This window comes from Anomaloglossus baeobatrachus, chromosome 3, assembly GCF_048569485.1.
Source record: "Anomaloglossus baeobatrachus isolate aAnoBae1 chromosome 3, aAnoBae1.hap1, whole genome shotgun sequence".
NCBI lineage: Eukaryota > Metazoa > Chordata > Amphibia > Anura > Aromobatidae > Anomaloglossus > Anomaloglossus baeobatrachus.
The window spans coordinates 310,223,301-310,236,518 of NC_134355.1; the positions used below are offsets into that span (position 1 = coordinate 310,223,301).

Sequence of the window (13,218 nt, forward strand, 5' to 3'; positions counted from 1 at the left end):
TCAAATTTATTTTTTTTTTACGACACCTTCCGTTTAACTCCATAAGGCCTACCAATAGTGCATATTTTTAGGATTTCCTTAGTATTGCACAGGTGTTTGAATCATCTCTTATACAGGTGATTAAATCATCACCTGTGTAATACTAAAGAAATCCTGAAAACATGCACTGCTGGTGTCTCCCGAGGACTGAGTTTGGGAACACTGGATTAGACTGCACATCGAAGACCAAGTGAGAAAATCAGGACACTGCTTTGATCTTCATGGTAGCTTTTCCAAATTGGGACTCTGTGGTCAGATCCACAGGGAATGGAAAGTCATCCCCTATCCAGAAGATTAGTGATAATTTCCAAAACTTGGGAAAACTAAGTTAGAGGTTTTTCAAAATATAATTATTAGCCCATAGGAGTATAGAAAATATGCAGCCTATCTCACCACGGGACAGGAGATGTGGTACTGTGCAGTGTACAGTTGAAATCAGAATACATTATCTGAAAAGACACATACATGTTTTTCTCAATATCTGACATGTAAACAGAATAATCCTAATTGTCCTAAAAGGGAAAAGGTTCAAAATTAATATTTGCCAAATTCAAGAATAATGAGAGAATATTAAGGCATTTTTTTTACTTTCTGCAAAGTCAAACGTTTACATACATTTCATTAGTATTATGTACCATTGCCCTTAAACTATATGACTTGTGAAAGGATATCCAAAATATTTGACCCAAGTTTCTCCCAATAGTTAGGAGGAAGGGGCCCAAATTCCTCCTGACAGAACTGGTGTAACTGAGCCATGTCTGTAGGTAGCTTTGCTCGCACCTGCCTTTTCAACTTTGCCCATACATTTTCAATAGAATAGAGATCAGGGCTTGGTGATAGCCACTCCAAAACATTGACTTTGTTAACCTTAAGCCACATTTTAACCAGTTTGGCAGTATGCTTTGGGTAATTGTCCATTTAGAAAACCCATTTCCGCCCAAGCTTTAAATTTCTGGCTGATTTCTTGAGATGTTGGTTCAGTATTGCAACATAATAGTCTTTCTTCATGATACCATCTATTTTGTGAAGTGCTCCAGTCCTCCTGTAGCAAAACAAGCCCACAACATGATGCTGCCACCCCTCCTGTATTTCACAGTTGGGATGGTGTTCTTAGGCTTCAAAGCGTCTGACTTTTTCCTCCAAATGTAACGATTGTCATAATGGCCAAACAGTTGAATTTTAGTTTCGTCAGACCACAAGAAGTGTGCCAAACATTAAAGGTCTTTTCTGTGTGCATTTGCAAACATTAATCTGGCTTTTTTTTTTTTAATGTTTCCTTTGTAGTAATAGCTTCTTTCTGGCTGAGTGGCCTTTCAGCCCATGTTGATACAGTACTCGTTTAACTGTGGATAATGACACAATCTTACCAGCTTCCTCCAGCATCTTCACAAAGTCTTTTGATTTTGTTCTTGGGTTGATCTACACATGTCAGATTAAAGCACATTCATCTCTGGTATACCGAACCAGTCTTTGAGTGGTATGATGCCTGGACATTCCCATCTTGTTTGGACTTATGTATAATTGTTTGTACAGATGAATGAGGCACCTTCAGGAATATGGAACTTTAACCCAAGGATGAACCAGACTTTTACAAATCCATAATTCTATTCCTAAAATTTTGGCTGATTTCTTTTGATTTTCCCCTATGATGCTACACAAAGAAGCAGTGTGTTTCAGATGTGCATTAACCCCTTCATGACCGCGGGCAGTAAAATTACGTCCTATTTTAACGTGACTTAACGACCAGGGACGTAATTTAACTGCCTAAACCTAATTTGATTGCCGTGGCCATAGCAACGGCTTTCAAATGATGTCCCCTGCTGTTTCTTACAGCAGGCGACCTTCGCTTGACCCCAGGGGGGGGTGGCATCACCAACCCCCATCGACGATCGATGTGATTGGCTGTTCAAATCTGAACCGCCAACCACATCATTCGCACTGATTTCGGCAAAAATAATGCCCGAATTAGTGCAATACTATGAGAGCCTGCTATGAGATGCTGTAGCAGCTACAGCAGATCATAGGTGGATCTCAAACATGCCGCCCCCAGCAGCACTGATTGGAGCGATTGTGCTATGACGCGCAATCGCTCCAATCAGTGTGCAGTGGGGCGGTCTGATCTGCAGGTGGCCACCCTCCCCAGGCCTGTGCTGGTCTGGGGAGCCTCCCCCAACATGTCTGCAGCGTGGAGTAGATGGTACTTGTGGTACCACGCCACCGCTGCTAATGTCACTGCTTCCGCGCCTGCTCCACGCGAGTATTCCACTCTTCTTGCAGCCTGTGCGTGCTCCTGTTATGGCCCCTGCGTGCTCCCGTTATGGCCCCTGCCCGTGCCCCCCGCGATCTGCCCCCCCACGCCCCGATCTGCCTGCCTCCTCTGTCATCTCTATTCTGCTTCCTTCCTTGCTTCTCCGGTACCCCCCTCTGCTCTCCCGCGCCCCCCTCTGCTCTCCCCCTCCTCTCCCCTTGACATCCTCTTACCTGCCTTCACCGGGTCGTCCGATTTCTTCACTGGCCCGATCACATCTGCCTCCATCTCTGGGTCCTTCCTGGGTCTTCTGCTGATCTGTCCAACGTCCTGCCTGCTGCTCCTGTACAGATGTCTATCTCGCTTGCCTTCTGTTCCTCCTGCTACTCCTCTGGGTACTGTGAGTATAACTTTTTTTCCCTGTATCCTGTCCATTTTTACACCTCATCTGTCAGTGCGTCCCGCCGAGCACTGATCACGGATGCAGATAACGGATCTGCATCCCTGCTCAATTTTTGGCGTGACTTTTTTTCCGTATCACCGACGCTTTTTGTATATCATCCGAATGTGCGTCCTGCAGCGGTCGATCAGTGCACCGCGTCTGTGCGTTTGAAAAGTCAAATGGCATTCGTTCTCTTCTGAGCCCCACCATGCGCCCAAACAATTTATTTCCACCACATATGAGGTATCTGTGTACTCAGGAAAAATTGCACAATACGTTTTATGGTGCAGTTTTTCCTGATACCGTGGAAAAAAAAGAAAAATAAATAAAATAAATAAATAAAATTTCACGGTTCAATGTTATCAACTTCTGTGGAGCCCCTGGGGGTGCAAGGGGCTCACCAAACAACTAGATAATTTCCTTGAGGGGATGGGGTCACTTGTGAGGGAACTCCACTGTTTAGGCACCATAGGGGGTCTCCAAACATGACATGGCGTCCGCTAATGATTCCAACCAATTTTGCTGTCAAATGGTGTGCTTTCTCTTCGGAGCCCTGCCATGCGCCCAAACAATTACTTTCCACCACATATGAGGTATCGTCGTACTCAGGAGAAATTACACAATACGTTTTATGGTGCATTTTTTACTGATACCCTTGTGGAAAAAAAAAAAAAAGCTACCTAGTTGAAGCAGTTTTGTGGCAAAAAATTTATTTTCTTTTCACGGCTCAACGTTATAAACTTCTGTGAAGCCCCCAGAGGTTCAATGTGCTCACCAAACATCTAGAAAAATTATTTGAGGGCTCTAGTTTCCAAAATGGGGTCACTTGTGGGGTAGCTCAATTGTTTAGGCACCTCAGGGGGTCTTCAAACCAGACATGGTGTCTGCTAATGAGTGCAGCTAATTGTGTTCAAAAATTCAAATGGCGCTCCTCTTTCGAACTCTGCCGTGCGCCCAAACAATTGATTTTTACCACATATGGGGTATCAGCGTACGCAGGAGAAAATTCACAATAAATTGTAGAGTGCACTTTCTCTTTTCTCCCTTGTGAAAATTAAAATGTTATGGCTAAAGTAACATTTTTTTGTGTTAAAAAGTAAAATTTTCATTTTTTCCTTCCACATTGCTTTGGTTGCTGTGAAGCACCTAAAGGGTTAATAAACTTCTTGGATGTGGTTTTGAGCAGAGTGAGGGGTGCAGATTTTAGAATGGGGTCACTTTTGGGTATTTTCTGTCACCTCGGCCTCTCAAAGTCACCTCAAATGTGATGTGGTCCCTAAAAAAAAAAAAAATTTGTAAATTTTGTTGGAAAAATGAGAAATTGCTGATTAACTTTGACCCCTTCTAACTTTCTAACGAAAAAATTTTGTTTCGAAAATTGCGCTGATGTAAAGTAGACATGTGGGAAATGTTATTTAGTAACTATTTTGTGTGACATATTTCTCAGATTTATAGGCATACATTTTCAAAGTTTGAAAATTGCGAAATGTTCAAAATTTTTTGCAAAATTTTTTAAATTTTCACAAATAAACGCAAAAAATATCGGCCTAAATTTACCACTGTCAGGAAGTACAATAGGTCACGAAAAAAAACAATCTCAGAATCGCCAGGATCCGTTGAAACGTTCAAGAGTTATAACCTGTCAAAGTGACACTGGTCAGAATTGCAAAAAATGGCCCGGTCATTAGGGTGTTTTAGTGGCCGGGGGTGAAGGGGTTAAAATAAATCCACAGGTGTGTCTCTAACTCAGATACTGCCAAAAAACAAAACAAAAAAAAAACCCTATCAAAAGCTTCTAAAGACATGACATCATATGGGCCGCCACATATTTAAAAACCTGGTACTCTTAGTGTAATTTTTTAACTTTGCAGAAAGTAATAAAAAGGTCTTAAAACATTTTCTCTCATTATCCTGGCATTTGGCAAATATAAATAAAATTGTGGTACTCCTAATTGACCTAAAACTGGAAAGGTTTATTCTGATTTCATGTCAGAACCCCTCCCCCCCCCCTAAAAAAACAAAACCCCAAAACAAAACATGCATGTCTCTTTTTAGATATATAGTGTATGTAAACATCTGGTTTCAACTGTATATATACAGAATGATACAGATAGACAATTACACCCCATATACAGGACAGAAGTGGTATTGTGGTACTTAGATACTTCCTTTTGGGTGATAATCCATTTTATATTCTAAGGCTAGGTTCGCGCACTGCGTCTTTTTGACGCTGCGTTTTTGTCCGCTAAAACCGCACAAAAACGCACCTGCGTCGAAAAAACGCATCAAAAAACGCATGCGTTTTTGCCGCGATTTGGTGCGTTTTTGATCTCTGCGTTTTGCTGCGTTTTTCCAATGCATTGCATGGGGGGAAAACGCAGAAAAACGCAGGAAAGAACTGACATGTCCATTTTTTTTTTTAACTCAAAGACGCAGGTAAAAAAAAAAAAAAACAGATGTGTGCGGACAGCAAAAATGAAAACTCAGACTTTGCTGGGGAAGCAAAGTCCTGCAGTTTTGAGGCCAAAACCGCACCCAAAAAACGCGCAAAAACGCCACGAAAAACGCACTGTGCACACATAGCCTAACATAGCAGCACCAAATCTTAAGCAGCAGGTACAAATCTGTATGGACACTCCCATAGAGCAATGGATTTCTAGAGAGAAAATAAGCAGCACACATTAAAATAATAAAAAACTGAACTATGAGCCAATGAGGCAACATTTTGGTTCCATAACAAAAATAGTTGTTACGGAACCAAAACATTGTCACACGGAGAAATAAAGAGCCCTATTTTTACACTTCGTTAGAGTATTGCATAAATAATAAAATACACACACACACACACACACACACACACACACACACACACACACACACTATACTGTATGCTACTAGTGATTATATACACAGCTACCATGATTTAAATGCATAGAGTAGAGATGTCCCAGAGTATGTAGTGTGGATTCCACACTATATACGGTACATTATATAGGATGTATCGTATGTACCTGTAGTAACTGGCCCATCCTTGTCCCCCATCCTACAGTAATGTGCCCATCCTTGTCTCCATGTAGTAAATTTGGCCTTGTAGAAATAGTAATGTGCCCATGCTGGTCCTCTTCTTGTAGCAATGTCCCATCTTGTAATAATTTTCCCTAATCTGCTATTTATAGATTTTTCACTTGTCCTCCGTTCCCTCAGAGTCCTCTTTTCTACTTCTTGTGGCAACCTTTTGATTGCTGTGGCCACCGCAGTTAGTGCTTTACTTTAGTTGAATGTATTACCTGGGCCACACAAACAAATTATGTGCATGGCTATATCAATGGCAGCAGACTACCAATTAGACCAGCAGCTGACATCTGTGTAGGACGTAAATTATTGGCCTACGATTGGCTGGCAGCTGCGTGTGACCTGCCATTACATTCAACTGAAGTGCTGACAGTGGCAGCACCTGCATAAGGCAGTCATCCTCAAAATATCTGCAGGCCGTGTGTTTGAGACCCTTGATTTAAAGGGTCCGAGAGCAGGAAAAGCTGACGTACCGGCGGCTTACTATGGAAAATTACATGGCGGCCCAGCGCTGTGCAAGATAATCAGTAAAGGCCTGGTTGCCTTCTTGTTGTGGTACCAATAATATGCTCTATTTTAACTGCAGAGCAAATGGCGCTTTCGGATTGTGTAATGCCACACGCCTGCTGTAATTTGTGGGATTTTTTGGGAAGGCATATTCTTGCACACCAGTGAGATAATAGGAAGTAGAGCAGACTCTGAAGCATTACCGCTATATGCCATATGCAGATATTTACCTCCTTAACAGGGTTTTGGTAAAGCCTCAGTGTAGTTTGTTGCCAAGTCTGAAAGACTGCCAAGTTACATAGTTACAGTACATAGTTGAAAAAAAAAAAAAAAATAAAAAAAAGGGACCAAGGTTCATTTAGTTCAACCATCCTCTACTAATTATACATTTTGTTACTAAATAATTTATAAAACAGACAATGCAGCATGTACTGAGGAAATCATCCAGCCCTTTTTTAAAAACTGTTATAGTATCTGCCATTACTACCTCTTGTGGTAGGGTATTCCACAGTCTGACTGCTCTAATTATAAAGAACCCTTTCCTATTTAGCTGCTGGAATCGCTTTTCTTCCACTTGCAGTGAATATCCCCTGGTCCTTAGTGTTGTTTTTGGAAGTAATAAGTCATGTGTCAGTCCTTTATATTGATCACACATTTATACATATAAAATGAGATCTCCTCTGATATGTATTTTTTTTCTAAGCAAGACAGATCCAACCTCTCATCATATGGGAGGCCTTCCATTCCTTGCAATAATCTAGTTGCCTGCCTGTGAACTAACTTCTGAATATCCTTTTTTAAAATGTGGAGCCCAAAACTGGATCCCACATTCCAGATGTGGCCTTACAAATGATTTATAGTGGGGTGCCCATACGTTGGTATCACAGGATCTTATCTCTTAATACACCCTAAAATCTTGATTGCTTTTGCAGCTACTACTTGACATTGAGGTACCTTCATATATCTTTGTGCCATACTCCAACAGCATGAGGAGGTTCTGTGGGAGAAGATTGACCACCCACAAATTCTCTTCTTCAAAGATCCAGCTGTTTATTAGTTGCTTTCTAAACAGGAAGCCTTCAATTTGATCTACATACACAAAATCTCCAGTGGCCTTGAACATCCTAGAGGAACAGAATTTAGATATGAAGATACCAAATTTCTTTCGTGGTAATGCAGTGAGTTGTGCTACAACAGAATAGTTTGTGCATTTGTCTAGCTTTCCAGTTTTTTACCGTAGACTATATAGATCTAAAGTGATACTGTACAAAGGAACAAGCCCCAGATACCAGTAATATTCCCATATTGACAACCAAAATATTGGATTAAAAGCCTATTTATGTTGGTGGACAATGCAATGCAATACAAGTTCCATCATACACCTTAATTTCATGCAACATCTACAGCCAGGAGTGCACCATTGGATTGGGGGGGGGGGGGAAGATGTGGGGAAAACCTCCCTCCAGACACCTTGATGAAAATGTTTAATGTGCATCAGTGCCTAAAGCGGTAAACTGGAAAAGACTGGATTGGCTCTTCTTTGCATCAATTGTAACAGTCTGTAAGGAGCAAATGCAATTGAAGACATGACTGGTCGTTTGTACATGCAGAAGAGCACTAATCAGCTCTGATGTCTTCTCAGATGCAGTAGCATGATACCTCGAGCACAGAGGCAAAAGGATGACAAAGTGATGAGGTGAATGCTCCCTATTGATGATTAAGTCTTTAACGCCAGTGACTATTAACTGGTGGAGGGTCATTATCCAGTGTGCAGAGGGGACAGTGGCTGCAATAATTCATAAGGGTAGACAGTGGTGTAATATATACTAAGAGCACAATAACGGGCAATTGTTCAGGAGGTACAGCATTAAGTTATTTATTTAGGTTAAACTGTAATCAGACAAAAAAAAAAAGTGTTGATTAATTATCGTCGGGTCACTGTGACGCCCATCTGGCGTCATTAACGAGATTGCAGCGTGTGACACTTAACGATCTTAAACGATCGCAAAAGAGGGCAAAATAGTTTGCCGCGGAGAGGTTGTCCTGAAACAAAAAAATAAATAGTTTTCAGGAGGTTAGCGATGTTAGTCGTTCCTGCGGCATCACACATCGCTGTGTGTGACACCACAGGAGCGACGAACATCTCCTTACCTGCCTCCATCGGCAATGCGGAAGGAAAGAGGTGGGCAGGATGTTTACGTCCCACTCATCTCCGCCCCTCTGCTTCTATTGGCCGCCTGCCATGTGACATTAGGAAGGAGGCGGTTCACCGGCCAGAGCAACGTTGCAGAGCAGGCAAGTGCGTGTGATGGGGGTAAGCGAGGTTGTGCGACATGGGCAGCGATATGCCCGTGTCGCACAATTGACGTAGGCGGGTACGATCGCTTGCAATCTCGCTAGCGAGATCGCAGCGTATAAAGCCCACTTTACATGTAACGCAAACAATTCCCCTCCCCACCCCCCAAATGAACCCTATTAACTTGTCCAGCATCTGGATGTAAATGGTTAGTGGTGCTGCTGACTAATCAGCGCTTATTATCCTCTCTAACATACTTTTTCGTTAAGCTTATATTAGTAGGTGTTGTAGATTTTAACAAGACCAGAAATGAAGTTGTGATTAAGTTTAATTTTCATTGCAGGGAATGACTTTGCAAAATTTGTGCCAGTCTGAAAACTTTTGGCCGCAACTGTACTAAGAGGTTTCAATCTTTACACATACTCTCTTTAATTAGAGAATTACCTGACCATGTAGTTAAATTGCTAGCCTAAACTTGGCGCTGTAATCCTATATGGAGGATGTTCTGGTGCTTTTGCATGAATATTGGTTCGGATCCTGTACAGATGTAGGAATTCTTATTGGATGGCATACTACATGGGTATAGTAAAGGGTGTCCTTAAGATGTTGACGATTACTACATCCTTAATTTGCTGCTATAAACTTTACTATTTGGGGATACAAAGATGGGAGTCCAACCTTGTACTGCTATGCATTACTACACAAATCTCATTACATTGTGCACAATCTAAGGTGCTGAATGTGTATACAAATATAAAATAAGTAATGGGGTGGGAGTGCACAGGTTGGGATAAAGCTTAGAAACAAATCACTGTCTTACACAGTTCAGATTTAGAATCTGCATTAATAGACAGTGTATTTCAAATACAACTATTACCTGCTTATCATTACTGTCAAAGTGATATTCCCATCTCTAAGATCCTATCCAAATATGTAGTAGGTTTAGTAATATTAACAAAATACCTTCATATTAGAAGTTACATAAGATACCCTGTTTCCCTGAAATTAAGACCTACCCTGAAAATAAGCCCCAACTTTTTTTTTTGGGGGGCATTTTTGGAGTATGCTTAAAATATAATTCATACTATAAAAATAAGCCCTAGCTGCAGTTCCATAAGGAAGTGTCCAAGCAGCTAAAAAGTTAAAGAATACAGAAGGTCCCATCAAAAGGAAGCAGACACCCCCAAAGAAAGCAGACACCTCTCCCCCAAATCAAAAAAAAAAAAAAAAAAGAAGAACAAACCCTTCACTCAGACCATAACACAATTATAGTTTATAAGTGCAGATTGTGAATGGGCTCTCATCTGCGTTGCTGTCAGGTTCCTCGCCGTTCCAGCCACATTGCAGCTCTCACAAACAGATAGGGTGCCAGTATCACTCCAAGTGATCATGCTTCCAGTCATCGGGGCAGCCAACCACTAGAACGCAAGGAGACCTGACAACAGTGCAGATTTGTATGCGAGAGCCCATTTACTTCCTAACTCTAATTGTTTGTGGTCTTTTAAGTGTGATTCTTTCAGTGGGAGGGTGTGGGGGGTATCCTTTCTTTTGGGTAAGTAAACCTTGCAGTACATAAAGAATAAATACATTTAAATGGGTAATTTAAGATTGTAAATAGGTTTTGTGTCCACCACTATAGGACTGGTTCTGCACCATGAGAATAACAAGTCAAATAAGAAAATGTACATCTAAACTAGTTATAGGAGTAACAAAATGCTGATGTTCCAGAATATGATTATATTTGAATAAATGATTTTTTTGTTCAAGAATATGGATTTTTGTTTATGGGCAAAGAGACACCCCCTAATAAGCCCTAGTGCATCTTTCAGAGCAAAAAATATAAGACCCAGTCCTATTTTCGGGGAAACAGTACCTGGCTATATCAGGAGAACAATACTATATTTCTAATTTGAGGTATTGCGAATATCACACCTACTGCAGATTGGGATAAGATCTTGGAGATGGGAATACCTCAAGCAATACTAGGATGTGCAGGTTCACATAGTAAGAACTGACATACAGGTTTATGAAAACTTGAGTTGTTGATCTCTCAAATGTGTGCCACACCTCCTTTTTAGTGAACTCCTAGATACCTCTGCAAATATTGGTAGTAACATGTATCGCTTGATTTGATATTATAGTGTCCTCCTGTAGTATGTATAGCATCATCCCTTACTGCATATGTTGCAGTCCATTACATCCATTGTAGTTCCTTAAAATATATAATGACTGATATCCATTTCGTAGCTTGTACAGTGCATTAAGGATTGGGAGAAATTTTGTGCAGCATCCTATGAAAGTTGCTTATTATCCTCTTGTGACTCCAAAGTAGCAGAGTGTTGTTATAAGCAGGGCTGTGGAGTCGGAGTCGTGGAGTGTAGCTGGGAAGTTAATTGTGAAATATATACTAATATAAATTTCTCTTGTGCTAGATGGGGGAGGGTAACACACAGAAGATCATGTCTTTTACCCTCAGCCAGGTTGGGAGGCGTTCTCCAACACCTGGCTATACACACGCCCCCATGACATCACAGGTTACAGCCAATCATAGGGCTAAATGAATCTTGGTCATAAGCCCTATATTAAGCTGACTCCTCACCCGCTCTCTTTTCTTCTCTCTTCCACCCTGGATGGTCACACAAAAGGATGGCTGATTACCCCTCATATAGGGATAGATCGTATCATTGTTGGGTGGGCTGTAACTGAGTGCCATAGTGGGTGGTATGTAACTGTGGGTTTTATAGTAAAGTATATACGGTTGTTTTCTTTATTAGTTTATAGGTTTGAATATATTAAGTGGTCTTGTATAAAGTTTATTTTTACTTATGCTTTGTTTAGTAGCTTTTGATAAATAATGGTTAGATTTGTGAGGTATAGACAAGCTGGAAGAACAGTGTAATCTTAGTTCTTATATGAGTAATTAAATGTAAACCCACCCTAGGCTGTTGCTTTGTTTTTTGTATTTTTTCTATCAGACCTCCTTTGTCAAGTATATGAGATTGTACTTTTGTTTTAAGCTACAGTCTTCTATAGTTTTACAGTCTTTTACCAGATCCCTGAGATGAGAACTGAGCAGCAGTGCAGGAAATGTAAATTTGCTTTGTCTCTAAGTTAAGTAGATGCGAGGGTTGACTGTAAGCTCTTTTGTCATAGAAACCGATTTTCATGTTGTCCTATACATTCAGTTTGAATAGCGTTATGTTTATTGACATGAGCTTCGAGACAGGAGGTATGTATGGATAACGAGCGTGCCATAACAGCCATAACTAACAGGGGGACCTGTGCCAGCTGTATGGGATGTGTGCCAGCAATAGGAGACCTGTGCCACCTGTATGAGATGTGTGCCAGCAATAGGAGACCTGTGCCACCTGTATGGCATGTGTGCCAGCTATAGGAGATCTGTGCCTGCAATATGGCATGTATGCCAGCTATAGGAGACTTGTGCCAGCACAGGGGGCTATATTCAACATAAGGGGGCCATATCCAGATTAAGGGGGCTATAAGAGACATATACCCTGTATGATTTGTTAGTCGGACACTGGCATTATAAGACGGACCCCATTTAACAAAAAAAAAAAAAACAAAAAAAAAAAAACGAAAAATACATACATACCTGTTTTACACACACACACACACACACACACACACACACTATGCAATACGTGTGTGTGTGTGTGTTACATAGTTACAATTGATTAGTTTGTGTTCTAAAATGGTATTTCAATAAATATATTTTATGCTCTAAATAGCTTGATTATTGTATCATAAAAATGATTAAATGTCTGATGTTCACATTGTACTACAATAAATTTATCACTTAAATATAACCAATATACAGTATGTGGGAGTCCGAGTTGGAGCAAGGAAAATTGAGGAGTCTGAGTCACAGGTTTGGCTTACCAACTCCACAGCTCTGTTTATAAGCCAGAGCACAATGAAAACATGTCAAATTAAAGGTGGTTTGTTGAGGGAATGAAAGCTATTTAAGAAATGTAAAAGGATTAGTGGCATAGCTTTAATTTGCACACCTTAGCAGTCTCTGAGACTCCTGCCAAACGTCCGCCACCCCCCTAACCATCCAAGGTAAAGTATGGAGTATGCCCTGCCTACAGCTTTCCATCCCATGAAGGCTTATCAGTTTTGCGTAGAAGATAATTTATCCTTGTACCTGTAACATGGCAGCACATCAATTAGCTTCCAGTTCACATAGTTGCCAGCAACTCTTTCAAGATCACAAACTCTATTCATCTGTAGTTTAGCTACCTCCCAAAACATATCGTGATCAACCATGGAGACTTTTAGCACATGTTTCAGCATATGATACACTCCTTCTAATGCATCCTTGTAGACCTTGAAAAGAAAGTATAGCATACATTTCAGTTACAGCCTTGCAGAAAATCAGACATTGCAGTAAAGACCTGAGAAAATCTCCATAGTTAAAAAGAAATACAGCTGTACCTTCTTCTGCTTGAACTTTCCCCATCTACGGCCAAGGATCCAAGCCAGGAGAGATCTGCACATTGAAAAGTAGTTTTCCACAGATTTAATACCTAAACAAAACAGGACTAAATTTAGTTTTTTGTACAACATTGTGATAGGATCACTATAAAACCA

The 13,218-nt window shown here is 40.8% G+C and overlaps 1 protein-coding gene across 1 annotated transcript in view; it reads right to left on the reverse strand.

Moving 5' to 3' along the window:
• Nucleotides 1–13,218, reverse strand: part of LOC142297225 (uncharacterized) — a 42,286-nt gene that overhangs the window by 7,420 nt on the left and 21,648 nt on the right. The window contains exons 5-7 of the mRNA XM_075341482.1: nucleotides 13,063–13,154; nucleotides 12,773–12,954; nucleotides 7,263–7,432 (exon numbers count right to left, since the gene is read on the reverse strand). Of these exons, the coding sequence (XP_075197597.1) occupies nucleotides 7,263–7,432; nucleotides 12,773–12,954; nucleotides 13,063–13,154 (444 nt within the window). The remainder of the gene's footprint in view (nucleotides 1–7,262; nucleotides 7,433–12,772; nucleotides 12,955–13,062; nucleotides 13,155–13,218) is intronic.